The sequence below is a fragment of the Laccaria bicolor genome, genomic scaffold, assembly GCF_000143565.1.
Source record: "Laccaria bicolor S238N-H82 LACBIscaffold_3 genomic scaffold, whole genome shotgun sequence".
NCBI lineage: Eukaryota > Fungi > Basidiomycota > Agaricomycetes > Agaricales > Hydnangiaceae > Laccaria > Laccaria bicolor.
Genome location: NW_001889874.1, coordinates 2,015,358 through 2,040,745, shown reverse-complemented (window position 1 = coordinate 2,040,745; position 25,388 = coordinate 2,015,358). Strand labels below are relative to the sequence as shown.

At 48.2% G+C, this 25,388-nt stretch overlaps 12 protein-coding genes across 12 annotated transcripts; 5 read left to right on the top strand and 7 right to left on the bottom strand.

Annotated features, from left to right (window-relative positions):
• Positions 1 to 344: 344 nt before the first annotated feature.
• LACBIDRAFT_245099 (uncharacterized protein) lies at positions 345 to 895 on the bottom strand (the record flags this gene model as incomplete). The annotated part of the gene is made up of 2 exons (XM_001875766.1): positions 345 to 609; positions 663 to 895. The coding sequence occupies 2 exons, from the start codon at positions 893 to 895 to the stop codon at positions 345 to 347; spliced, it is 498 nt and encodes a 165-aa protein (XP_001875801.1).
• A 296-nt stretch (positions 896 to 1,191) lies between these two features.
• Positions 1,192 to 3,189, bottom strand: LACBIDRAFT_188465 (uncharacterized protein; the record flags this gene model as incomplete). Its single annotated transcript, XM_001875765.1, has 10 exons — positions 1,192 to 1,344; positions 1,397 to 1,504; positions 1,558 to 1,590; positions 1,640 to 1,691; positions 1,752 to 1,921; positions 2,018 to 2,167; positions 2,216 to 2,372; positions 2,434 to 2,512; positions 2,566 to 2,793; positions 2,934 to 3,189. 10 exons carry the CDS (start codon positions 3,187 to 3,189, stop codon positions 1,246 to 1,248), a joined length of 1,332 nt encoding a protein of 443 aa, XP_001875800.1. The 3' UTR covers positions 1,192 to 1,245.
• Positions 3,190 to 3,530: 341 nt separating this feature from the next.
• Positions 3,531 to 3,907, bottom strand: LACBIDRAFT_309019 (uncharacterized protein; the record flags this gene model as incomplete). The annotated part of the gene is made up of 2 exons (XM_001875764.1): positions 3,531 to 3,559; positions 3,616 to 3,907. The coding sequence occupies 2 exons, from the start codon at positions 3,905 to 3,907 to the stop codon at positions 3,531 to 3,533; spliced, it is 321 nt and encodes a 106-aa protein (XP_001875799.1).
• A 4,070-nt stretch (positions 3,908 to 7,977) lies between these two features.
• On the top strand, positions 7,978 to 9,426 carry LACBIDRAFT_245635 (uncharacterized protein; the record flags this gene model as incomplete). The annotated part of the gene is given in 10 exon segments (XM_001876190.1): positions 7,978 to 8,217; positions 8,267 to 8,353; positions 8,407 to 8,602; positions 8,621 to 8,637; positions 8,687 to 8,702; positions 8,751 to 8,860; positions 8,913 to 8,990; positions 9,048 to 9,108; positions 9,161 to 9,270; positions 9,325 to 9,426. 10 exon segments carry the CDS (start codon positions 7,978 to 7,980, stop codon positions 9,424 to 9,426), a joined length of 1,017 nt encoding a protein of 338 aa, XP_001876225.1.
• Positions 9,427 to 9,465: 39 nt separating this feature from the next.
• LACBIDRAFT_292525 (uncharacterized protein) lies at positions 9,466 to 11,547 on the bottom strand (the record flags this gene model as incomplete). The annotated part of the gene is made up of 4 exons (XM_001875763.1): positions 9,466 to 10,070; positions 10,127 to 11,056; positions 11,130 to 11,390; positions 11,439 to 11,547. The coding sequence occupies 4 exons, from the start codon at positions 11,545 to 11,547 to the stop codon at positions 9,580 to 9,582; spliced, it is 1,791 nt and encodes a 596-aa protein (XP_001875798.1). The 3' UTR covers positions 9,466 to 9,579.
• Positions 11,548 to 11,875: 328 nt separating this feature from the next.
• Positions 11,876 to 15,532, top strand: LACBIDRAFT_188163 (uncharacterized protein; the record flags this gene model as incomplete). The annotated part of the gene is made up of 20 exons (XM_001876189.1): positions 11,876 to 12,028; positions 12,077 to 12,185; positions 12,297 to 12,481; positions 12,566 to 12,811; positions 12,860 to 13,036; positions 13,085 to 13,150; positions 13,201 to 13,347; positions 13,400 to 13,472; positions 13,550 to 13,686; positions 13,736 to 13,827; positions 13,884 to 14,127; positions 14,178 to 14,212; positions 14,259 to 14,334; positions 14,386 to 14,456; positions 14,511 to 14,569; positions 14,624 to 14,770; positions 14,824 to 14,966; positions 15,018 to 15,140; positions 15,200 to 15,274; positions 15,328 to 15,532. The coding sequence occupies 20 exons, from the start codon at positions 11,876 to 11,878 to the stop codon at positions 15,421 to 15,423; spliced, it is 2,454 nt and encodes an 817-aa protein (XP_001876224.1). The 3' UTR covers positions 15,424 to 15,532.
• Positions 15,533 to 15,652: 120 nt separating this feature from the next.
• On the top strand, positions 15,653 to 17,328 carry LACBIDRAFT_244943 (uncharacterized protein; the record flags this gene model as incomplete). The annotated part of the gene is given in 10 exon segments (XM_001876188.1): positions 15,653 to 15,741; positions 15,792 to 15,828; positions 15,882 to 15,897; positions 15,953 to 15,998; positions 16,051 to 16,106; positions 16,125 to 16,203; positions 16,255 to 16,562; positions 16,617 to 16,888; positions 16,945 to 17,141; positions 17,211 to 17,328. 10 exon segments carry the CDS (start codon positions 15,653 to 15,655, stop codon positions 17,326 to 17,328), a joined length of 1,218 nt encoding a protein of 405 aa, XP_001876223.1.
• Positions 17,329 to 17,532: 204 nt separating this feature from the next.
• On the bottom strand, positions 17,533 to 18,699 carry LACBIDRAFT_292523 (uncharacterized protein; the record flags this gene model as incomplete). Its single annotated transcript, XM_001875762.1, has 4 exons — positions 17,533 to 18,256; positions 18,314 to 18,468; positions 18,524 to 18,601; positions 18,655 to 18,699. The coding sequence occupies 4 exons, from the start codon at positions 18,697 to 18,699 to the stop codon at positions 17,533 to 17,535; spliced, it is 1,002 nt and encodes a 333-aa protein (XP_001875797.1).
• Positions 18,700 to 19,256: 557 nt separating this feature from the next.
• LACBIDRAFT_245305 (uncharacterized protein) lies at positions 19,257 to 21,083 on the top strand (the record flags this gene model as incomplete). The annotated part of the gene is made up of 10 exons (XM_001876187.1): positions 19,257 to 19,390; positions 19,443 to 19,632; positions 19,693 to 19,807; positions 19,862 to 20,004; positions 20,052 to 20,133; positions 20,179 to 20,334; positions 20,428 to 20,489; positions 20,539 to 20,723; positions 20,775 to 20,886; positions 20,943 to 21,083. 10 exons carry the CDS (start codon positions 19,257 to 19,259, stop codon positions 21,081 to 21,083), a joined length of 1,320 nt encoding a protein of 439 aa, XP_001876222.1.
• Positions 21,084 to 21,157: 74 nt separating this feature from the next.
• On the top strand, positions 21,158 to 21,734 carry LACBIDRAFT_309011 (uncharacterized protein; the record flags this gene model as incomplete). The annotated part of the gene is made up of 2 exons (XM_001876186.1): positions 21,158 to 21,621; positions 21,674 to 21,734. 2 exons carry the CDS (start codon positions 21,158 to 21,160, stop codon positions 21,732 to 21,734), a joined length of 525 nt encoding a protein of 174 aa, XP_001876221.1.
• An 83-nt stretch (positions 21,735 to 21,817) lies between these two features.
• Positions 21,818 to 23,209, bottom strand: LACBIDRAFT_292522 (uncharacterized protein; the record flags this gene model as incomplete). The annotated part of the gene is made up of 3 exons (XM_001875761.1): positions 21,818 to 21,952; positions 22,010 to 22,801; positions 22,857 to 23,209. 2 exons carry the CDS (start codon positions 23,207 to 23,209, stop codon positions 22,042 to 22,044), a joined length of 1,113 nt encoding a protein of 370 aa, XP_001875796.1. The 3' UTR covers positions 21,818 to 21,952; positions 22,010 to 22,041.
• A 641-nt stretch (positions 23,210 to 23,850) lies between these two features.
• On the bottom strand, positions 23,851 to 24,946 carry LACBIDRAFT_245278 (uncharacterized protein; the record flags this gene model as incomplete). Its single annotated transcript, XM_001875760.1, has 5 exons — positions 23,851 to 23,909; positions 23,956 to 24,050; positions 24,100 to 24,151; positions 24,200 to 24,310; positions 24,364 to 24,946. 5 exons carry the CDS (start codon positions 24,944 to 24,946, stop codon positions 23,851 to 23,853), a joined length of 900 nt encoding a protein of 299 aa, XP_001875795.1.
• Between the last annotated feature and the right edge of the window lie 442 nt (positions 24,947 to 25,388).

Here is a 25,388-nt window from a genome sequence, read left to right as displayed (position 1 = left end):
CGTCAAATTCATAAGGCCTTGAAAAAAGATACGGCACGGCTATAACCTTGATCAGAGAATTATGAGACCTATTGTGTGCTGCGGCTGCGGGTATCAAGCTACTATCACCCTTGAAGCTTCACATCATGGAACAAACACCAGCCACGGACCACCTTCTGCAGCATCAGTTTCGCCCCCTCACCGACAAGCGCCATGCCATCCTGTTAATCGAACGCTGAGCGGACATGATGCAACGGGGCAGGTTTCGAATTCTAAAACCACTCGAGTGTATGTTGGTCCATTTCATCTTGCTCCACTTGTTATATTCCGTACATTCCATCCATTCCTTGTTTGTGTGCGAGCACTCATGTCTCGTCTGGGTGATCATCGTACCACTTCTTCAGCCATTTTTCTGATGCCGAATATTCCTTCTTAACCTGCCCAAGCAGCCTCTCGATCTTACCAAGTGCGTCTTTCGCGGAAAGATCTACGTCGGCATCTTCGTCTCGAAGCTGGCCGTAATGTTGGATCTTCTCGCATGAATCTTGCACCTTTGAGACACCGAGCGCTGCCGATGAGCCCTTCAAGAAATGGCCAAGGGACGAGAGCGTCGCCAAGTCTTTGGCTTGCCTGGGTATGCCATCAGTGAGTCACTTGAGATTCACATAAATGACATCACGTACAATGCATCGTCCAAGTTGTTGAATGTCTCCTCTGCTTGGGTGAAGTAAGCCCAAGCCATCCCGCGTGAAAAGTCGTGATTTCCGTCTTCGTCCAGATCGAGTATCTGGGTAAAAGTTTCCATATCTATCTCTGCCTCTGGAATGTCATCCTCCTGGGCAGAAAGCGTCAAGGATGGAAATAAGCAGTGTAACTTTGCGCCTTGCCTCTTCTTTTGCAGAACTTCGAGAGACATCTGACGGTGGGCTAGTTGGTCTTGGAGGAGATGCGGGAGGATTGGTATCTAAAGGTGGCGACTTTGGGGACGTGGGTGAAATGTTTGGCTTGGGTGGAGAGCTAGATGGGGTTGGGGGTGGACTGATGGGCTTCTGTGTCGGACGAGGAGTTGAGGGTGAATGGTGAAGGAGAGGCTTGGTGGACATTGACAGTGAGCGGGATGTGTGCAGCAGCGATGCGATGGTATTGTACAGTAGCCACTCAAGTTCTTTCGGAGCGATTCAATGGCGATTCGTCTGATCACTCCAACTGATTATCAAAATTGGCTTCTTCGTCACACCCGTGACATCAATCTCAATGACATCATCACTAATGACAACACGTGGCTAGACCCCAGCCTAGATAAGTAATCGACCTCTCTCGAAGTGATTCAATTTCATTCCGGCAATATCCCAATTCTTCTAATACCTGCCATGCAAGGGTCGGTATCTTTACATCTCATCACAAATTATCCTCTTACCTCGGTCGTGTGCTCCGATAGCCAGGGAGGCGGAAGCCGCACCGGCATCTTTTGCCCATTGTACGTGACTGGGGGCGAGACCAATTTGATTTTGCCCGACCGGGGGTGCTGCGACAGGTCTAGTATAAGCGACGGGATATGATGGAATACAAATAACTCACGTCGACCTCCACTGTCACCTGCCTAGCAATCGCCTAAATGCACATATCAACCTGGTATCCACTGAAGCAATCTAAAGCGTACCTGAGGATGTTCAAATGTCTGCTTTATATTGTTTATCGGCCCAAATGGCACCCTGGGCGGCTGTTGTCAGCAAGTTGCTATCAGGCGTTCCGGTGAGCAAGGTCTGGCTCACCCCAATCCGCGGAATCGCTCTAGCCAATGGTCCCTGTCCCGCTGCATCAGAACATCTGTAATGATTTTTACAAGCTCCGTCCGGTTCTCAACCCGGGCATCGTTTGTCGAGAACTTGGGGTCATTCGCCAGTTCGGGATTACCCAGAACACTCTCAGCTAATATCCTGAACTTCGAGATCACACGACAATAAAAACAAAAGGTTGCATGGTGCGTGCCAGATTGAGCGAGACTTCTACATTTTGGATAAAAACGAAGAACCATTACCTGCTTGTTATTGCCTGCGCCGATCATTAAAAATCCGTCTCTGCATGGGAATACTTGATAGGGCACGATAGAAGGATGGGCCGTGCCATGACGTGAGGCTTCCTGACCTGCTATCAGATAGTTCGAGGCAATATTGGCTAGCCCAGCAATCTGATCTTGAATCAATATCGACGAGAACGGACTTTCATGTGGACCGACCTGTGTTTCGAACAAATTGCAATCGATCCAGACCCCTTTACCCGTTTGCTGGCGAGAGATAAGGCCAGCCATGATCGCCCCATGGGCATATAATCCCGTTGCGATATCCGTGGCAGCTACGCCGACTTTGCAAGGGGGTCGGTCTGGCTCTCCTGTGCTACACAGATTAAAGCCACGTTAATGAAATATTTGTGATAAAAGTGGTCCCGTGAACGGACATGTGCATTAAACCGGCTTCACCCTCGATGATAACATCGTAGCCAGCTGCGTCTCGATAAGGCCCAGTCTGGCCATAGCCTAGTTTCGATTAACGAGTGAGTAAACAGATGTTCAAGAATTCTGGAACTCACCAGTAATAGACGCGTAGATAAGACGTTCGTTTATCCGTTTACAATCCTCCCAGCCCAAGCCCATACTGGCCAACTTGCCAGAAACGAAATTCTCGACAAGAATATCCGCCCGTTCCACAAGTTTGTGAACGATCGCCAAACCCTCAGGAGTCTTGAAATTTACCGTCATAGAGCGTTTATTACGGTTCGCAGAGAGAAAATACGCTGATTCAGGGGGCTGATGGGATGCTGCTGACGGCGCGGTTGGAATCGTCGGTGCGGAAGGGGGATGCCATGAACCTTGTGGGTGAAAACGAACATGAATACTTTTGGAAGTTCAAAACTGTATAGAGGCGAGATTCTTGACGTTCTTCGTCGTATGCACTCACGAGTATCATCTCCACGGGTAACTTCCTCCACCTTTATGACGTCTGCCCCGAGATCCGCAAGGAGCATCGTGGCCGTCGGACCAGCCAGAACACGGGTCAAGTCGAGGATTTTGACTCCCTTGAGTGGTGGTGGGATTCCTGGTCCATAAGGAAACGTAGAGGCTGGTGAAGGTTTAGTAGGTCCAGTTTCGATCCAGCGTCGACTGAATGCAAATTGGCTCAGTTTGGTGTTTCGAGAGCAAAGCAGCCGTAACATGATTCAAGGAGATCTTCAGTGCGATACGTTGACTTGAACGCCTGCCGGTGAATCCGAATCGCTGCAGGAAAAGAGATGTTGCTCTGGACAACTCCCGGCAACATCATGGCCGGTGGAAGCGAGCCTGGCTCTTCAGTGTAGCGATTTGAATATGTCATCCAACATCAAAAGATTGGAATTATCATGACGTCGGCCATATGCACTACTAGTAGCTTGATACCGGACTACAATACGAGATTGAAAGGGCAATCGGACTAGCAGTGTAGCACTCGCAATTACAGGGCCATACGTACGATACACATTTCATTACAGTAAACAACTTCAACAACTTGAGAGACGGATTAAAGAGACAAGGGGGGAGTGCAAAGATCTAAATCTAGCATTGAGCTGGTGGGCCACTTGAGTAGAAAAGGGGACGTGACGTACCTTTTACACGGGTTCCAAACGATTCCGGTGGTTCGACTGTGACCTCGAGCTTTCGGAAGAACCTCTGGAAGACTACAACGGAACCTCTTAAGCCCACGAACTTCAGAGAAGAATGGTCGTATTTCACCATCGAAAGCTGAGATTTCGTAGAGTCTGTCGAGCTTCGACGACTGTGCATTGTTTGTAATTGAATCACATTTGGTCGATTGCATGATTCTGGATCGACGAGAGATGTATTGAGCATGATCGTGAAGGCGTCCATTAAGGATGTCAACGAGAAGACGGAGGGCATGACGGTCGTAAGGCAAGTGAAGTATTAAGGAGAAACCTGGCCCCCACCAGTAACTGAACAATTGTTCTGAACCGAAGTGACGTCACTCCAAATGGATTTCTTAAGTGACAGGTATAATGATACAAGTGTGCAAAAAAGTCCAACGACCACCACTTCCGCATCCTATGAAGGCGTCGCCGTTGCGCTGGAGGCGCCAATCGCCTTGGGCATCTTTTTATCACCAGATGCAAGTTGTTCAAGATCAGCAGGTTTGAAGTAATGGGGTGCAACTGTAATGTCGTTTCTTCAGTTAGTGTCCATCATGCCTAACCGCAAATTACTGACCTTCAAGCAACCACGAGGGTTTGATTTCCATAACCTGTCTAAGAAAAGGTGTGGTTAATAGAAGATCATTCGAATGAAAGTAGAAACCTACCGCATGTAAGACTTTGTCGTCATGACAAGCTCGTAATACAGCACTGTTTTGACTGGGGGTTGATGCTGGAACAACCCTGACGACGGATGAATGTAAACCGTGTGATTGGTTTTGAGCGTGCGGTATGAGTCCCCGCTCTTTTGTAGTTGGGCCTGAACATGAATTGCATGTAAGGATAAAACAGCGATGTGATGATTGCCGAAAAGCTTACCGTATTATAAAAATACCCAGCTGTCAGAGCTTTTTGTACAGCGGTAATGTCGTTCGAGTTGGGATTTGATTTGACAACCACCTCCACGCGCTCACAAAGGCCAGCGAGTTGGTCTCTGATATCTCGAGCTCGACTCAGGCTCTTGAACTGCAGGAATTGCTCGTAACAGAATTGTTGAGAATAATTCGTTTCCGCCCACTGCTCCCACACATTCAAAAGCGTGAAATGATCGCCACCAGCTTTAACGAAATTTTGTCGCGCTTGATCGGCATGCATTTTCTTGTCTTTCGGTCGATAGAAAAGCGAACCAGATTCTGAAAGCATCGAAATGATCGTCAAAACCTGACGATACAGTTGTTAGTCCATAAAGAACACTTTGCCTGTGCCGAAAGCCTACCTCGTCCGTGACAGAGTACTTCTCGCTTGAAATGATAGCTTTTGACAACATTGGATCCACCGGAAACTCGGCCATCCTGCGACCGAGCTTCGTCAATTCCCCCCGATCATTGAGTGCGCCTAGGGCATAAAGCAGCTCTAGCGCTCGCATCAAAGTTTCCCCTGGTGGCGGGTCGAGAAATTCGAAACCAATCAAGTCATTGATACCCAAAGATTTCAGCAAGAGAACGACCATTCCTAGGTTTGTCCGCTGAATTTCGGGGACTGTGTTTGCTTCTAGTTCGTTTGCGAATGCCCATTTAGTGTACAACCGGAAAGCTTTCCCTGGGCCTACTCTCCCAGCTCTTCCAGCTCTTTGATTTGCCGATGCACGGGAACACTGCAACGAAATATTATTTTAGCTGTAGTCCTAGATAGAAAGTGAAGAAACGAACAGGGACAACGATGAGTGACGACATGCCGGTCCTCGGATTGTAAGAGTTTTGCTTAACAAAACCTGGGTCGATGACAAAGACGACACCATCGATGGTGATCGATGTCTCCGCAATGTTAGTTGCCAAAACAACCTTCCGTGCGCCTTCTGGAGTGGGTTCAAAGATTTTGGCTTGCATATCACTGGGCAAATTGGCATAGATAGGACATATAATCAGTTCTTTGATCTTATTGCCCAAAGCGCGGGAGGTTTCTTGCAAGTTTTCGTGGCAAGCTTCGATCTCTTCTTGCCCCTGAAAAAGGAGGTTCGTCAAAGTGTGATATAGGAAGAGAAGAAACTCACTGTGAGAAAAACAAGAATATCGCCCTTGCCTTGGGTGGTATGTATCTGGAAAACCGTGGTGATGGCTGCATGAAGATAGTTCGCCTCGGGTTGCGGTGTGTAATGGATATCGACAGGAAACTGTCGACCGGGTACTTATCAAACAAGAAAAGTAAGTCCCAAATCATGGACAGCGACGGATTGTCCTACCATAGAAAGTAGGAGCACCGTCAAAGTACTCGCTAAACTTTTCAGCATCCATCGTTGCACTTGAAATCAGTAGTCGAAGTTCTGGACGAAATCGGGCGATATCCTGAACGGCGGTAAATCAATAACCTAAACATACAAAGTCAGAGCTGATACCACGAACCTTAACGAGGGCAAAAAGAATGTCCGTACTGAGTGTCCTTTCATGGGCTTCATCGATAATTAGCGCAGAGTACCCTGCCAAGTCTGGTTCTGTCAGGAATTCTCGCAAGAGCATTCCGTCAGTCATATACTTCAAAACGGTCTTGTCGCTCGTGCAGTCCTCGAAACGTATCGAATAACCGACTTCATAGCCGACCTTTGTTCCCATTTCTTCAGCCACACGTGCGGCAACTGACATGGCGGCAACTCGGCGGGGCTGAGTACAACCGACTTTCATACCACCTGCAGTAAAACCCGCCTCGTGAAGATACTGAGGAAGTTGAGTGGTCTTTCCCGAGCCCGTTTCGGCCACGACAATAAGAACCTGGTGTTCCTTGACAGCCTCGATGAGCTGTTCCTTGTAAGTGTAAATAGGTAACGACTTTCGCGTCTCCTCTATTGTTTTGGCTAAGATGAAACATCAGAGAGCTTGCAGAGCGACAGATAGAAAGCAAATACCTCTCTTCTCCGCGGCGTCTATCTGAGACTGTAGCAACTTTTCAGCAGCAGTCATACCGACTCCCGGCAACGAAGATTCCATCACAAACTGGATAGTCTGACTTTCGTCAAAGACATACTCATAATCGTCGTGGACCTCCTTTTTATCCATAGCACCAGTCTTGAACGTGCTATGTTGCGTTTGAGCAGCTTCCCACTGGTCGATATCCGTGACGAATTGGTCGTCTTTGGGCTTTGCCTCCTCATAACGCTTGTACAGGGCGTTCTCCTTCTTCTTCTTGTCAATTTTCCCTTGTTCTGTTATGTAGTCCTCCGGAAGTTGATATCCTTCGTACTTGTCGTTAATCTTGAGCCTTTCCTCGACGAGCTTTAATAACTCTTTCTTCCGTTCCAACTCTTTTCGTTCGCGCTTAGTGATTTTCATCCCGCTGAAGAGAGCTTCATCGTCTGCTATCTCCTTCCTCAGTAGTTCAATCTGTTGGATTTCTCGTTTTGTCAAGTATTCTTGGCGCGAATGCAGCCGTAAGGACGGGAGAGCAACGCCCCGTGCTTCCGAATCGTCCGCCAGTTGACGCCTCTGTGCGGCCTCAGCAGCTGCTCCTGCATTCTTCGACGAACGATCCTCAACGATTTTCTTCGTCCTCTCCCTATCCCGATCTTTTACACGCTCCGCGAATGCGTCCCGATCTTTCAAATCCTCTAATCGCTCCCGTTCTTTCCGGGCATCCTCGTCCTCCGGAAATTCAATGTCCATGTCATCCCGTTGTTCCGTGTTCTCTTCCTCCCCCTTCCAGCGCTTCCGTGACTGCTCTTCCTCGTCGCTCTCCCATTCCTTCCCATCATAATCTCTCTTCCGTATGTGTTTGTCCCGCTTTCCTTTCCCCTTCTCCTCTCTCCGCTTCTCCTTCTGAAGGGGGGCAACGTCCTGGTTCTCATCATCTTCGGGTAAAAACCCAAACTTTTGCGACCTAAGAGCCTTGGAATCTTTCTCGGCCTGTTTTCGAGCGCTATCCGCCGCAGAGTGCTTGTGTTTATGTTTGCGAGGAGCCCGTCGGAAAACCTCGTTAATGAACTCGTGAGCGTCTGGTGTGTCAGGTAAACCGGCGGCATTGAGGGTGGTGAAGAGTGCGTCAGGGGTTTTAGAAGACGATGCTATATTGTGGGACGTGTGTTAGACATTTTCTTTGAAATAGTGTGCAGCTGTGAGCGAACCTGACGCTACTACGAAGTCAATCATGCTCCTGTCCGCCAAGTCAAAGAACTAAGGTTGCGAGTGAGTGGTAAACATATCATTAACAAAAGTCGACTTACACGAAGGGTATTGTCGCTAACATATCTGTCCAAGGATGACGACATGAGTAGACGGACGATAGCGAGTCAGAGAAGAGTGTCGGAGTGGCTGTGCATATTTCTAACCAGTGACGACAATGTTGGCTGCTCGATCCACGAGTTCGTTCAAACGTCGGCTACCAATACATCCAATCATAGCACGAAAATTGAACACATTGCGGCGGTCCTATCTCTATGTTCCGTCGTCGTCTGAACGTATGCTTGAGAAATCCCTCACCACCAATTCAGACGTCATCATATATGATTTGGAGGACAGCGTACCCCCTGATCCTTCGGACAAGACCAGAGCTCGGTCAAAGCTCAAAGATTTTCTAAGCGTTCGTAATTTCTATACGATTATAGACTCTGAGTGCTTACTCTGACTAGAAGGAGCGGCACCCTGCTCCCAATCACATCGCCGTTAGAGTCAACGACGTCACCACACCCTTCTTCCATGCTGATATATGTGAAATTGTGATGGCTTGAACTGGATCCCAGGCGAATATCTGACCTCATCCCATTTGTAGGTCTCGAATCCGTCTGTCACGACCCTCGTGCTTCCAAAAATACATTCAAAGGAGGATTTGGACTACGCCTCTGATGCAGTTCAATCAGCTTTGCTAGGTTGCCATCGGGACAAACCACTTAACATCGTTCCCAGCATAGAAAGTGCCAGAGCGATGTGGAATTTGGGAGATATTGCTAAATGGAAGTCCAAGCATGGTCCACAGTGTGGAGGAGAAATAAGCGCATTGCTGGTACGTTCTTGTAAACATAAAAGCAGAGTCATTGACGAGATCTTGTCAGTTTGCGGCAGAAGACTGTGAGGATTGGCATCTGTCACATTTCCATGTCTTACGGGAGTGACCAGTCTGCGCCGATACATCGATTATCCGCACACATTCTCGGCGAGAGTTACTCAATCCCCGCTCTCAGATTGTTATCGCTGCCAAGGCTTTTGGGCTGGATGCTATTGACATGGTCAGCACATTGATCGTTTCTGTGCGGCGTTTCGGTAAGCCCTCTTTTCTAGGTTTGTGTGAATTACAAGGATTTGGAGACATTGAAGGATGAATGCCGTGACGGGAGACACTTGGGCTTTACAGGGAAGGTACAAAGGTTTTGGGCCTCTATCCATACCGACTTCTTATCTTCGTTTCTGCATCAGCAAGCTATCCACCCATCTCAAGTGGAGACAATCCAAGCCACATTCGTTCCAACACACCAAGGTCATCATTATTCAATCTATCGGCGTTCTTTATCTGAAACTGTCGTTCGTAGAGATTCTGCGCGCCGCTAAAATCCTGCGATCCATGGCTTTGGCACATGCTTCCGAAAAGGGCGCTGTCGGACTGGAAGGAGAAATGATTGACGCGCCGATGCTCAAACAGGTACGCATGCGAAGTATAGCAGGACATTAGTAAATGTCTGATAACTCCAGCAAGGCACAGAAAATAATCCTGTTGGCGGAAGCTGCAGGTCTCGAGATTCCGAGTTTACTGGAGCCTGGGTTCAATCCACCACCAAGTGGAGCAGGGTACCTCTAGTGCGTGTGCTCACTTTTCGCTGGTGGGTAGTTATGTACAAAAGGTCTCTAAATATACATTGCGAGCTCGGTTCTGCACAAGTGAAGTATTTTGTATATACATGCAAAGGTGATGGTCCTGTAAATGATGGGTAAAATATATTTAAAATGCAATTCAGCCAACAAGGGGAGCGTCAGGATATACGAGCTCGAGCCCAGACAAGGAATCATCATCATCATCGTCTTCAACGCCTTTGCCAACAAAATCAAGATCGAGATCGAGGTCAAGCTCCAAAATCGTGTCGGTGAAGCAGCCAATTGGTATGTTTTGCGATGCAAGAGTTGAAACTGGGGTAGACGGTCCAGGCGAGTCTTCCAAAGTATCCAGACTGCTGACCGAGGTGTCTTTTGATGTGTTCGAATCGGGGGAAGTGTTAGATCGCAAATGGGTTGCTGGTGGCTTGAGGTAGTGACCAGACAAGTGTGTGTGGACTGTGAGGGGTGAAAGACCAGAATCAAAAACTGGTGTTTCTGATGTTGCGAAGGCGTTATTGGTTTCCGGTGAACAAGGCGCGGTGGGCTGTGGTGGTGGAACTGGAGAGACATGTCCTGAGTAGGATGCGGGCATCTCCCCGCTTTCTTGTGCTGCAAGTGGTGTGGTAGGTTCTTGAAAATAACGAAAAATTAGCAATGTTAGCAGCAAAACGCAAGAATAGACTCACGTCTGAGTTCCGCTAACATTTCTTTCAAACGTAAGCCCTCAACATAGGCTTGTTTGTAAATGACCGCAGTTTGCGAGGGAGAACACTCTTCTTCATTTAACGCGACATGGTTGTTTTCGTAAGGGGATAAGGGGACCTGTGATGCTGAGGAAGTCATCCCCTCTTCTTCCTCCTTCGGCTCTGGATGACTGGAGGGTGGGTGTGTAATGGGAGAAACTGGTTCATCGTTCACGACGAAGAGGGATTCAGATGCGCTTCTGAAAATGCTGTTGGCAAAAAACAGTGGTGCATGGATTGGAGGGTGGGACGGTGTGTCGGAATAAATGATATCGAAGCTTTGTCGTGGCACTGAACAAGGAAAGACCGGGATCAAAACCTTGGTGCAACTGTCGGCAAGGGCTTGATCATAAACCACTTGGAGCGGAAAGACAGGTTCTGTTACGAGAGGGGAAAGCTCCGGTTGAAAGTGATTTGGAGGAGACATTAGTGTATCAACAATCTGCTCTGGCTCTGGTTGCACTGGAGCTGTTGTCCGCATATCATATTCCGATGGTGATCGTAGAACTTCCCCAATGACAGACGAAACGGGAGACAGTGCGCGAGGAGAATCGTGTTTATCTAGTCGACAATGTGCGGGCGCTGGCGCCGACGACATTTCATCGTCAGTAGATAGGATAACAAAAACGTTATCCTCCATTCGCATCCGCACTGGTCGACTAGGAGAAACGGGAATTTCGTCATCATCAGAACATAGATCAATAATGTCGTCCGGGTCCGCGACGGGACGCTGCTTTGTTGGCTTGGGGCGACTTTTCGACGAAGACGGGATGGGATCGTCTGAATCGGACGAGATGGAAAATGAGTCCAAAAAAAGTGCGGAAGGTCTGCGTGAAGCTGCTGGAATTTTGTGATTCTTGGGCGAGTCCTTTACTACCAGGGCGGAAATTCGCTGGATTAGCAGGGCCACCGAAGAATACATTGAGTAGCATATTGAAATACACACGCTTTGCGATTGCCTTTCTCTTAGAAGGTGTTCGAGAAGGACCTGGTTTTGCCACCTTGGGCAGTGGTATGATCGAAGAAGGTGGGGTCTTATCGGAATCCTCATCCGTTGAGGGGCTTGGACTCTTGGCTTTGCGTTTCTTGGAACGAGGACGTGCTACCGACGACAGACTGGAAGGACCTGGGGTGTCGTTCCGTTGTTTCGGCTGAGAAGCGCCTGATTGCGACTTTAAACGAGGAGTAGACGATGTTGAACGCGTTGCTGAAAGAAATTAGTCTTTGGACACTTGTAATCGAACGAATGGCACACCAGTTGGCTCCTCCGCCAGACCTGTTCTTGCCTTCTTGGTAGGCCTTCCTTTCCGCGGTGGCTGATTGGTGGTAAGTTTACGCTTTTTCTTCGGACGGTCATCAGGCATAGCGGAGAGCAAGCACAGTGAGTGATGGAAGGAATAATTAGTGGCAAATACATATTCACAAATTATGTCTCCCGTCTCCGTCCAAATTGCGCCATTACAACTGTTCAGCACGTCCATTGACAAGACTCTTGTCTCCACTGCCACCAACAAATCCTTCTTATATCTTCATATATGCAAGACGCCCGCTGACCGCCTGCAAACGCCCTGCTCCACCCCAGCTCCCAACGTGACTTGGTTCCTGCCACTTGTCCCTGAATATGGCTCAAATTAAAAACCATATCATACCTCATCGTATGCTAGTCGATTAGCTCGCCTCTCTCCTTTGCTGATGGCGAGACAAGCTTCTCTTAGTCGAGATCTTCAGTCGGGTGCTTCTGGACCTCTTCTCGTGCATTCTCTGTACGAAACACGAAGCTCGGTATTGAGTCTAGCCACGAACGACACCTACATATTCTCCGGCAGTCAAAATCGGGACATTTCTGTACGTTTGCAAGATTGGATGCATCCGAAAGTGTCTGACAATATGCAGGTTTGGGATAAATATACCTTCAAATTGAAACAGACCTTGCTAGGGCATACTGGAAGCGTGCTAGCGCTAGAGTATGCGGGGGATAAGGAATGGCTGTTCAGCTCGTCAGGTACGTTTCCGCGTCTGTTTTGTTTGACGCGCGTTTATTTCCATCCAGGCGATAGCACAATCAGAGTGAGTACCCACAATCATGTCATTCTAACGCTAAAGAGTGCTAAAGCTTGTCGTGATGTCCAGATTTGGTCGACCATCACGCTTGATCCCCTTTACGTTCTCGTGCCCTATTTAGAAACGGGTGCCGGGGATCTGTTTTCTCTCGCATGGTCTTCGATACTGCAAACAATTTTCATTGGGTGTCAGAATACCTCTCTCCAATGGCACACCTTTCACGATCCTATCTCTTGCGTTGGGTCGTCCGCATCCATATCTGACATTTCGTCATCCGTTTCCAGTGCATCCATACCGACTGGTGCCCGAAAGGCACACAAGTTTTTTGATAGCTACCCACAACACGAGCGCAAGCCAGCTGACATTTTCGCAAATAATGGCGTTGTTGGACGCGGCAGCCCAGATTCGGATCGCTATTCAGATGCGCTTGCTTCGCAGGCACAAGTCTTCATAGAGGCGTCTAACGTGATCGATTCCGCACATTACGGATATGTTTATTGCATGACAATACTGGGTGCTGGCGAAAATGTGCAGTTGGCCACAGGGAGCGGCGACGAAACTGTTAAGGTTGATTTTCCCCTCATCACTTCATAGTGATTGCTCACTTGAGTGTAGTTGTGGGATTGTACTGTGGCAGGGCCTGTTTTTGTGCATGAATTCACTTGTAATCAGGGCGCGGTTTTGGCACTCGTTGCGAAAGGCGACACAATCTACGCAGGCTGTCAAGATGGGCATGTCAAGGTTTTTGATCTTGAAACTAAGACGCTTGTCAGGACGATTATCGTTCAGGAGGTCCGATTCAGTAAATAATTCTTTCAGTTGCTAACATAGAGGTTACAGGGTATTGACATTATATCGATGTCAATGTTGAACTCGGACCTTTACACATGCTCCGCCAACGGATGGGTGAAGGTGCATACACCAACGTTTGGTTTGGAACCCCTCACTGAATTCAGGCCCAGCGTTGGTCTGCATCGTTTGACTGCACAGCAGCTTGGGACGCACATGACGGCATTGTCCTTTCGTCTACCATTACTAAGAGAGGTAAAGCGGAGAACAGCGGTTTCCGTCTCATTACGGGAGGCAATGACGACCACATCAAGGTAAATATGCCATGCTCATATATATCATATCCATCGTAACCAAGATTATTAGGTGTGGGATGTGACGTCCCCCAGAGCACGCGCTTCTTCAATTGCCCTTACACGGGACGAGAGCACAACCTTTCGTGCTGACTCTGGCTTAGCATCAGGTTTGTGAGCGCCCTTCCTGTGTCATCCAGCTAAAATGGCAACCCCATTTTAGATACCCTAACATATGCGCTCTCAAAATTTGTTTCCATTCCCAGCGTAAGCTGCGACCCGTCACACAAGGAGGATTGCAGGCAAGCAGCAATATGGCTTAAAAAGTGTTTGGTCCAGTTGGGTGCCCACTCTACGCTTGTCAGTAGACACCTGTTCTTTAGTCTCATTGAGCTGACCGTTTTTATAGCTACCAACAGGCGAGGGGAACAACCCTATAGTACTGGGTACTTTTGAAGGTTCAGTCAGGGAACACCGAAAAACAAGAGTACTGTTTTATGGGTAATTACGCCCTATAAATATGCCACGTCGTCGCTCAACTTGATTGCATTTCTAAGCCACTACGACGTTATCTCCGCTCCTCTGGATGGATGGCATTCAGATCCGTTTACAGTTTCGGGTCTCAATGGCTATTTATACGGAAGAGGGGTCACCGACAACAAAGGACCCATTATGGCTGTTGCCTGTGCAGCTGCTGACCTCCTTTCTCGGCGGGCACTGGAAATCGACCTGGTTCTCTTGATTGAAGGCGAAGAGGAATGTGGCAGTTCTGGATTCGGTGAAACTGTTCGAAAACATAAGGTATGTCACAGAAGTCAAGTTTATCAGCTACTAAAAAGATCATGCTTCAGAATCTAATTGGGGATATTGATGCCATTTTGGTCAGGTAAGGAGGAATCCGCTCAGATTCTCACACCTAACCCTCTTGTCAGTAACTCGACATGGATTGCAGAGGACCGGCCGTGTATCACGTACGGATTGAGAGGCGTCGTGCATTGTGCTCTTGAGGTGAGCATCCCTTCTCAAACTATACACCAGATCTCACAAGTCTTTGGGTAGATAACAAGCAATCTACCGGACCTTCACTCCGGCATCGAAGGAGGAGCCGTTGCTGAGCCCATGATTGACATGTAAGCCATATAAAAAACATGAAAAGTGAACTCGAATCGATTCGTCAATTTAAGGGTGAAGTTGTTAGCCACGCTCACAGACAACCATCGTCAAGTTCAGATACCAGGATTTTGTGAGCGCACTCATTCTCAGGTTTCTTATTGAATTTTCATGACATTTGATGAAGATGACCGTGTCCGACCTGAAACAGAGGAAGAGAAACAACTATACAAGTTACTGTCTGATGTCACGCAAAAACAAGCATCTTCCTTTGTCGCTCGTTGGAGAGAGCCCTCGTTAACGGTTCACACGATTGAGATTTCTGGACCCAAGAGTGAGTGACAAATTAACCACATTGCTGAGAACTGGTATCAACTTTTTCTGTAGACGCAACAGTGATACCCGGAACTGTGAAGGCACAGGTCTCGCTGCGCATAGTGCCGGATCAAGATCTGGATACGATTGTTGAATCTCTTTGCGATTACCTGTCAGCTTCATTCGACCAGCTCCATTCCACAAATGCTCTACGGGTATGCATTGCGAAGTTCTTCGTCACCAAGGTGCTCATTCCAATTTTCAAGGTTAATGTCGAACACACAGCCGACTGGTGGCTTGGACGTCTCGACGATCCGTGGTTCAAGGCACTCGAAAGTGCCGTTCAAGAGGAGTGGGGATCCGAGCCCTTGCGAATTCGGGAAGGAGGAGTGAGATGCTCCTCTTCTCTGCACATTCTAGCTATTCAATTGACCTCTTCCTTTTGTAGTCCATCCCTTCCGTTCCTTACCTCGAAAAGGAGTTTGGGTGTCACGCTTTGCATCTTCCTATGGGGCAGAGTTCGGTAGGCGTTAAAGTCCGTATCTGCTGCAAACGCGATTGCTGAGAACTCTCCAGGATCAAGCTCACCTACCCAACGAACGCATTTCGCTGGCTAATCTACAGAAAGGTAAAGCGGTGATAGAGCAGTTTATTCTCAAGGTAGCTGCATAGAAGTTCCATCTCTTTCGTGCCATGACTGTTGTCCTTCATTGCTTTCGACGTTTTCATACCCTTTTGTAATTTTTTGTACGCATACCGAATTGTATTTCATCTCTTGTTCGTTGTTTGACCGGTGACGATGGCTTATGACAAGATGGGGATCACGGTCTATTGGATTTATTCACAATCTTGAGGATCAGTCAGGGGCCCGGGTCTCCCTTCTGTCTACTTACCATTACTTATGTCCAGCGCAGAGCCAACGTTTCAGAAAGCCATTCGCTGGCATCCTCCCTCATATGACATCAGAGTCGAGTCGATCCCTGTCCCACAGTACGCTCGCGATTCAAACTAGATGAGAATGTCACTGATAGCTGAGACAGAATTCAACACCCGGACGATGCGATTGTCAAAGTCACAGTAAGTTATCCTTCATTTTCACTTGTATGCCTCGAAATGATACTTGTGAACAGTTGGCTGCACTTTGCGGTATATCTAACCCTCGGAGATAGCACAATCCAATTGATTGATTCTTGACCCACAGGAAGTGATCTACACATTTACAGGGGTCATGGTGGTGTAGACAAAGTGTGCGTTACGGAATCGAATGCGTCAATCGAAGAGGCTCATAAATTATGACAGACACACTTGTGGCCATGAGTTCATAGGCGAAGTTGTCTCGCTTGGGTCGAATTTCGGTGTCGACAGTGCCAAAGGAAGGCCCGCTTTATATGCTCAGCTGAAAGTCGGAGACAGGGTTGTATCACCGTTTACTGTCAATTGTGGCGAATGCAGGTAAGTTAAAGGACTAGATCAGTTTAGCCCTGCTTCACGTCGACATCACAGTGTATGCCGACTTGGCTACACAGGAAGATGTCCCGAGGGTCTCCTGTTTGGATCACCGAACCTGGAGGGCGGTCAAGCACAATATGTCCGCGTACCAAAGGCTGGTGGTACTCTTTTCAATCTCAGCGACCCCTCCACATGGTCCAGCAGCATGTCCAAGGACGAGAAGGAAAAGGCTTTGATTAAGCTCACCGACAGTTCTCTGCTCATGCTAGCTGACATTCTCCCCACTGGCGTCTTTGCTGCGCTGCAAGCGATTAACCACCCAAAGGTCGCGCCAGTAATAACAGGTCGGCCATGGCCACTATGTTTCTCTCCCCCTCTGGAAGGACTTGGAAACGAGGTCGGTTTGAAGGCAGAAGACAAAGTGTTGACCGTCGCCATTATCGGTTTGGGTCCCGTTGGCGTTTGCGCCGCCATCAGTATGCTCGACGCTCTTACAATACGCCAAGTCCCGTTCCGAATTGTCGCCATCGATCCCGTCGAGGCACGGCGAGAGAAGATGAAAGCTGTGTACACCACGATTGTCCAGGCTGGCGAAGAAACTGGGGAGTTTGTAGTTTTATCAATCGAAGAAGCTAAGGAAAAAGTTGCAGACTGGACAGGCGGTGTTGGGTGCACGACCGTTCTTGAGGTTTGTTTCCCGGTGCCAGCTTCCCACAAGCAGGTCTCCTAACTTGGCACAAACAGGTTGTTGGAAACACAAGTGCACTCTCCCTTGCTTACGACCTTGTCCGCGCCTTTGGAATAGTGGTATCCGTGGGCGTTCACGGACCACCGCCGCTTCCTTTCACTGGTCGCCAGTGCTACAACAAGAATGTTTCATTGGACTTCGGAAGGTGCCCCGCTCGTGCGATGTTCCCATTAGCATTCGATCTTTTAGGTTTGTCGCAAAGCCTGCGAAATCTACCTATCATTCACGTTTCTCTAGTCAAAAGGCAAGATGTTTTTGGAAGCATCGGGGAACCGGCAAGCTTGATCGACCGAGTCGTCGATTTTACAGAAGCAGCCGATAGCTATCGCGCATTTGATAAGGGTGAGGTGGGAAAGGTCATTTTTGATCCATGGAAGTGAACGACAGACGGATATTGCAAAACGGCAAGAGATCTTGAAAGTTGCTATAGTCATTAAATTTCTTGTCGTTGGACTTTTTGTATCATCATGTGAACCTGCTGCGCTTGATCATCCCTCGTTCCAGGACTTTCTTGGATCTTAACTTCTATCGGGGGAAACACATGGGGGAAAGTAATACAAGGAGGCGTCATGCCACCATGTGAATCAATTAGAAGATAGCTCAATCTCCATCGCAGCCCAATCCGGTGAAGAGATAATTGTCGGTAGTTTACACCAAACTTCCTCTCGCAACACAGACGCGTCCTCTGAGAATTCTTTTCGACAGGTATCGCAAATAGTGAAGTCGTGAGACACTTGTTGGATTGCTTGCAGCATATAGTGCAAAGGGCCTGTCCGCATTGACCACGATCTATTCAACTGAGAGACCAGCCGAGAAAAGCGGGGCCCACACGAAGATACATTGCCGCACTTGGGAGAGGTAACCTTGTCGCCACAAAATCGGCGAACGAAGTCCAGGATAACCTGAATCCGATATTGAAACATCAGAGTGTACAGAGGGATGTCGTCAAGACTCAACACCGATGAAGGCTTTGAGGGGCGATTCGTAAGTAGTTTAGGGTGGTTGCCTGCCAGGATATCAGCGAGGGGATACAGGGAGAGGAAGTATAATGCAGAGGGGATCAAGATGCCAGCATTGACTTCTCTTGCAAGATTCAGGACATGAAGGGGGTGAACATATGGGTAGGTGAAGTCGTTGATTAATGGAGAGACTAAGGCGGTATGCACCATCTCGTCGTGTCCTTTCAGGGTATAGCTCCACGTTTGAGCTAGGTGTTGAATCGCTTGTAGGCGAAGGCGACCAACAAAGTATTTAGTCGCCAAGCGTAATATTCCAGCGGTATAGAAAAAATCAAGGGTATCAAAATTTCTAGTGACAGAAAAATTCAAGCGACAGTGGGAGGGGTTTCGTGAAACGAAGACTCACGGGCCATCGTAGAGAGCATTGATAAAAGTGGATAATTCGGCCGGGATATCGTACATGTAAATGACCTGACAGCCTTGGAATGTTTCCTCTTCAAGATGTGTTTGTGGCCCTTGGGGTATCCCAAACATGTCCCTAAAGATCTCGGAATGTCTTGACTATTGGGACGAGATTGGTTAGAACGATATTTAGATGACATCGAGAGGTTCTTACAAGAACACCGCGGTGCAATCGGAACGCGGTAGGATTTTCTTCTGTGACAAGGATGATATTCCCATCGTCAAACCAAGGCTAGATGGGCCACTGGTAATGGAAAAGGAAGAAAGCCAGGGAATGATACCTACATCACCTTTGATTACCTCCTTGGCAGCAATGAAAAGGGTGGCCATTTGAGAAAGACGAATTTGTCTGTATTTGCTACAGGCTCTACGCCGCTATCATTCTCTCTCGTGCAATGCTACATACTCCTCGGTCAAGAACAACGTCCCTTGCAAGACCGTCTCCATCCAGGCTAATTGTCCCCCCTGCATTGAAGCCCTCACCGTCCCTCTCAAATCTCAACATCCACAGCCATAATCCTGGTCCTTCTCAACCCAATGTCCCCGACCTATCTCCCCCTTCACTTGCTCGCAACAATGTTCTCGATAGCTCGGCGTCCTCTGTCATCAGCGTAGACATGACCGAAGGAATCTTAATACAGGACATGGATGCTGATGTCGAACCAACAGACGGCGAAGATACCACCGTCCTTGCTCAGTTTGATGCAAACCAGAGCGAAGAAGGGCCCAAGAAGCATCTACGGGATCAGCTTAGGAGGACATTAACTAGCAAGGCCTTACAATCAGGTTAGGAGTACAAAACTATACCCATCCCTTGTCTTATCTTTCACCCATTCAAGACATAATTGCTTCTCGTGCTCGTCAGAAAGAGATCTCTGTAGACCTTCATGACACGGTATTCGAAGCAGGTGAGGAATAGTACAAACCATTCGTTTATCATCTGTCAAACCGTCACAGTTTCTAGATATCCGCCACGGGAATACTTCATCCTGACTGACGCCGGGAAACCCGTCTTCATTAGGTTCTAATCTCAATCAGTCGTTGTTATTGGCAAGGCTAAACATTGCTCTTAGCCGACCAGGAGGTACAGACCAAGATAATATGGCCTCCACCGTTGGCGTCATGCAAGCCTTGATCTCCGTTTTCCTAGACGAAGGCGACAAATTGCGCTGTATCAACGCTGGACGGACGAGGATCACATTTTTGCTTCGTTCTCCTCTTTATTATGTCTGTGCTTCTTCATGGGGAGAACCAGAGTCTGTCGTATGTTTTTCCTTCCTCGCTTTCGCAGCTCGTTATCTGATATATCAAATGTTAAGAAAGACAAGAGCCCATTTAGAATATCTTCACTTGCAGATTCTTAGTATTGTCACGGCGACGCAGCTTCGTCGCATTTTTGAACGTAGGACAAACTTTGATTTGAGGCGACTATTGAATGGTACTTCTTCACCTTCGTTTTTTCTTCCTTTTACTTTCTAATACGTCTTTGCAGGGGCAGAACCCTTCATGACTTCTTTATTGGACCGGCTTGAGGGTGATTTGGCAATGACCACAGCATCACTGCATTGTCTCAAATTGGATCCGAATCTGCGGAAACGCATCGCGGATACTCTTGTCCCACACTCCAAGATAAAGGTAGCTTTGTGCGCAACCTTGTTGCTCACTTGCTAATCGATGCGCAGGATATTCTCTACGTTATCCTCATTGCAAAGGATAAGGTAGTGACCTTGATACGACCGAGGAAGCATTCAATCCATCCCGCAGGTAACCATCAATCAGTATTCTTTGACCTTTCTTACACAACCTTAGACTTGCACATCATTTTGAATACGCTCCACTCCCCTTCGATATTAAACTCACCTGCTTCGGCATCTTGGATTCCTTTCTGTCTTCCCAAATTCAATCCGAGTGGGTTTGTGAACGCATTCATTGCGTTTCTGCGAAAAGACGACACTGGCGCACAAAGTACTCACAATGCACCTCCCACAGAACATCTAGAGAATGCTGCAGAGTCACCAGGTGGATCCAATGAACTTAATGAAGCTGACGTGGCGCTAGTCTGCATCACGGGAGGGGGAGATTTTGAAGTCATCAGGGGATGGTGTGAGACTGTGATCACTGTGAGGTCAATCCGAAACTCCCCTGTGGCCTCACTTTTACCGATTTTAGAGGCTCAAAGAAGAAGGCACTCTGCATGCGCTGGTTAACGCTTTCGAGTCTCGAGAGACAGAGTACTCCGTTTCGGAGTTGGGCATACCTGGCCTTCGGCACTTCGTCTACAAGTCTCGGGCACAGGTGCAAGTAACATTGCCTTCATTTGAAGATCCTTACGATAGCACGCAGGAGAGAAGGAGGTACGCGCAGTTGCCCAAAACAAGTTGCTCTCCCGACTGATGTTTGGGAAGACTTGTGACACTTTATCAGACGCTGCATGACGCTATTCACGCGAGATCAGGGCAAGAAGGGCCGCTTAAACTGCAATACATACGAACGGAAACGGAGAGCGTTATGGGCTGGGTATGTGGAGATCCTATTCTGTGGTCCGATCTGCTTGTTCACGTTGTAGATCCTAGATCACGCAGCCGTTCGAACTGTACATTGCGTTGTCTCCTCGATTACCCAAGAGTGCTGCTGTAGGCGCTGCGAACGCCGTGGCTCGCTGGGTGAAGAAGGAGGAATCACGGTTATTTCTGCAAAATGCACCTGTATTTTAGTTGTAACATATCGCGTGACGTCTAGGTCACGCCTCTACGGAAATGTGACATTGGCATTCACTTCATTTTCTGTCATGTCTTTTATTGGCACGTCTGCTTCCCATCTATGCTCAGCAATTCCAAGGCTGTCGCGCTCTCTGGCCAGCGCTGCGGCCACTAGGCCTATTCCGCCGGTAGGGGGTAGTACCATGCTTCCGCCAGCATTGCTTCGCCAACGACTCACCATACCATCCGCGTCAGGTTCTATTGCCACCCCCAGCGACTTCCTAACAGCTATTGGCCGTGCTTCCGAAACTAAGCTTTCGGTGGAGAGCTGGGATCAGCTATGGAGAATGACTGGTCCGGACATGCGTAAAGCTGGTATTGCCGTTCGGGATCGAAGGTTCGTCGTTCTCCTTGTATGTATAGTTTCTTCCGCCGCGTTTCTGAACCCCTTTGCTTTTACTAGGTACATTTTATGGTGCATGGAGAAATTTAGGACTGGTATTCCCATCGAAGAGTTCGCGCATGAGCCTCAACCAAAGAAAACAATTAGAGGGTTTGTGAGCAACTCAAATAATGGTGTTCTTCGTTCTCATACAATATCGCAGATGGGGACCATGTGTGCAGAACGGGAAACGGATACGGTCGCGCCGGCTGAAAAACAAGTAGTTGCAGCGAATGTGATACCCACTTTACAATAAACATAATTTGTTCTAATTCCCCTCGGGCGCCTGAGTTCAGCCCAAACTGCTTCAAATTAAACTGGTATGTGTGATTAATACAGCGGGGTAGTACATAGGTGTAAGATATTCTGCAGAGGCAGGAATAGGTATAGCTATACAAATGGAGGGAATAGATATTATGGTACATGGTTAAGTAACCGAGTTCTGGAAAGCGCTGGTGAGATGATGACGACGAAGCAACAAAAGAAGAAGGGTGCTTACCGAACGAATTTTTTGTTTTTGCCCAAGGAAATCTACTCTTCTTGACCTGCTGCGCACGGCGTGCCAACGCATTGGACATTGCCGTTGTCCAAGTGCCGCTTCAAGGCGTCGCGACGACTGAAGGTGCGCATGCATCCCCCAATCCTCTCTTGACCCAAAAACATGTATGGCAGAGCGTCGCGGGGGATTTTTTTGTACTGATCAACGTTCTCGAGGAGAACTCCCTTGCACCACCAACCCTTGGACTGGTCGTCTTCAGTTGGGCGCGTATGGGTCTTCATGTGTCTCTTGAAATCGGGCATCCGCCTGTTTGTCTGCTTCCAACCACATTCTGGGCAGATGAAGTTCATTTGATGGCATGAAGCGACCGAAACTGCTTCGCGAATAGCGACAGATGTGGTGGAGGATGCTTGCTTGTTGCGAGATGGAGGAGACACGCGAGCACGCTTTACAGAACGGCGATTATGGTGGGAGGATGGGGACGGGGACGCGTTGTGCCTGACGGAGATGGAAGAACGGCTGCGTTTCCGGGGGTTGGTCTCGACGAACGGAAGGTATTCGTCGTCGTCGTCGCCGTCACTCTCACCGTATGCATCTTGATCTGAATCGTGAGCGGACGGGGATGCAGCGCGAGTGACGCTGAGATGGCGCAAAGGTGTCAAGACTGGAGAAGAAGCAGCAGAGTCCAGGTGTGCTTCCAAAGACTCCGGCGAAAGATTGAGTGAAGCATAGAACGACTTCCAAGATCTCTTGCGATCAGCAGTGGGAAAGCTGAGTGCAATGTCGTTTGACCTAGTACAAAGGTAATTAATATACAACCCGGGTGAAAGGGAGAAAAAAAATTCACGACTCGTCCTCAGCTGGAGTATCCTCACGTTTGGGCAAAAGCGGAGTACCCGAACGGTTGGGATATGGAGTGTCCTCACGCTTGCGCCAGAACGGGGCGTCAGGATGGGATTCTTGATCACTGCAGTAGTCAATGTCTGGCGTAGTAGTGGATCGGGTCGAGTTGGAGCTGGATGAAGATTCATAAGGTCCGAAGAGGGTGAGAGGAGATGCGTCGACAGGGTCGAGTTTGTAATGAAGAGAGAAAGGGTCAATGGAGTCTATGGAGTCCATGTCCTCTAGGTACGCTGAGGGTGTTTCGGGGAAGCCAAGGGTGTCGCTGAAGGGGGTGTCGAGGTGAGCGTAGGGGAACATTGTGGAAAGAGATGTGCGAGGATGGAAGTAGGGCCATGGCGGAGGTCTTATTATATAGGTTATCGACAGAGCAAGACGCGTCGAGGGCACCCCGCGTTATTATCACGTCGTGTTCCCCAATTTGGAAATGTGACAACCGAAGACAAAGAGCCTGCATAGCAAATTTACTTGGAAACGCAAAACGCTTGGAGACACTTCACAACGCTTCAAATGACCACAACGGCAATCTGTCTCTTTGGTCTTTTGTCGTATCTCTCAAAGCACTTTTGTTCTACTTTTTCTTTTCGAATTTTCAGTCATTTTCTTACTTTGTGTCTTTGTCGCCAGATTAGATTGTGAAGAGTGTGATATTAACGAGGGAGGCGGCACCTCGTGCGTTATCAAGGATCCCTTCCGATTATAGTGCAAGCACAGAACCCTGCAAAACCCCTATAGATAACATGAGACAATGGCTCGCCCGCCCAGATTCATCGTGCATCTGTCGGAGGAAACCGACGAGCGTTCAGGTACCATTACATGGATCTATCGAGACGTGGCATGAGAACAATTGAAGGGTCCTCGTAAGTAATCGTAGAATGCCAGAATGAACGGGACAGGCGCGAATCGCACAAAGAAAGATTGAGATCTGCCCTCGGAGCCTATCACGAGGCTTCATCATGAAGAAGGACGTATTCCCTCGTCGATTGTCCAAACTTGATGACTTTACAAAAGTCAGAATTGAATAATCCATACATCGTGAAACTTACCATCGCCAGCCTTGAGCTCATAGTATCGTGCTGCTGGAATAGCCTCGTCATTGACGTGGGTTCCATTGGTTGATTCAAGGTCAATGACAAAAGGCCTTAAATTTTTATGAGAGAAAGAGGTAATTGGGGAATAAAGCAACTGACTTGACAATTCCTTTAGAATCGCCGAACTCGTCTTTCTCCCGGACATAGCGATCTAACAAAAGGATAAGCAGTTTTCTTCTAGAGACCCGGATCAACGCACATTGTATCACGGCATGCTGCTTCGAACACGATGGGTGATCTATAGCAATATCTGCAACCAAGCGGTCCCTTCCAATGAGGTATGCACTTTGCCGGTGAATGTGCAGTAATTCTATTGAAAATTATTGAACAACGGCAAGCGGGCATTTTGGAAAATACACACACCCAGTTGTTCGCTTCCTCTGAATACGTAAAGTCTCCACCCCAGCACTGGCTTTCTGGCTTCGGGCGGTTCGTTGTATTTCAGAACAGTGCTCGTGCCATCCACGGCTTTGACAGTATTAGTTTCCGCCGCAAGCAGTCCAGAGGGAGCAAAATTGGGTTTCGCCATGTCAATGGGAGGTTCATCTCCCGGGGATTTCGAGCCAGATGCTGCATCGCGTGGTCTGGAAGTTCGAGATGGGGGTGATGCGGACCGACGGCGACCATTGGACGAACGAGCGACATAATCTCTGTCGTGCCCTCTATCTCCCTCCCGTGCGCGATCATCATACCTCTCCCTGTCTCTATTCCTCTCTCTCTCTCGATCGTCCTCGTGATACTCGCGACGGTCAGGCCGCCTCTCTTCTCTTCTTGGCCGTTCATCGTCTCTGCCCCATTTTGATTCGCCGGTTTCTCTACTCCTCCGTTCGTATCCACCGTCATCCCGAGTCTTCTCAGCTCTGCGATAGTCGCTACCCCTTCTTACATTTCGATCTTCATCGTCACCCCGCTGGCGACGTGGTGGAGAGCGTGAGTGGCGTACCATTTGAAGGGGGGCTTCAATGGCGTTATTTTGTACGCAGTATTGGAGGACCAGCACCGGGTACTGTTCAGTATCTTGCTTAACAGGCCTACTATCTTTCGAGAGTGAAACGAGGAGCAAAAGTTATTCGAATTGGACAAGTTGAAGAGGTTCGCCTTCAGGTTGTAACAACGCCAAACACGACTTACATAAGGTAGAGGTAGAACTTCGAACCAAGAAGGTCTTGATGGTATATTCATGAAGATGGACTCAGTAAAAATTCAAAATGGGACTATTGAAAGTATTCAAAAGCTATGTACAAAAATACAGGAATTAAGTGCTATTATGAGGGCAGGGATTGGGTGACCGGGGGACATTTTTTATCTCCAACTTTCAAGTTATATGTTACTCTCGCTTTTCCCCCTGCTCAAGCAATACCGATGTCATTGTCAAGAAATTATGCTCA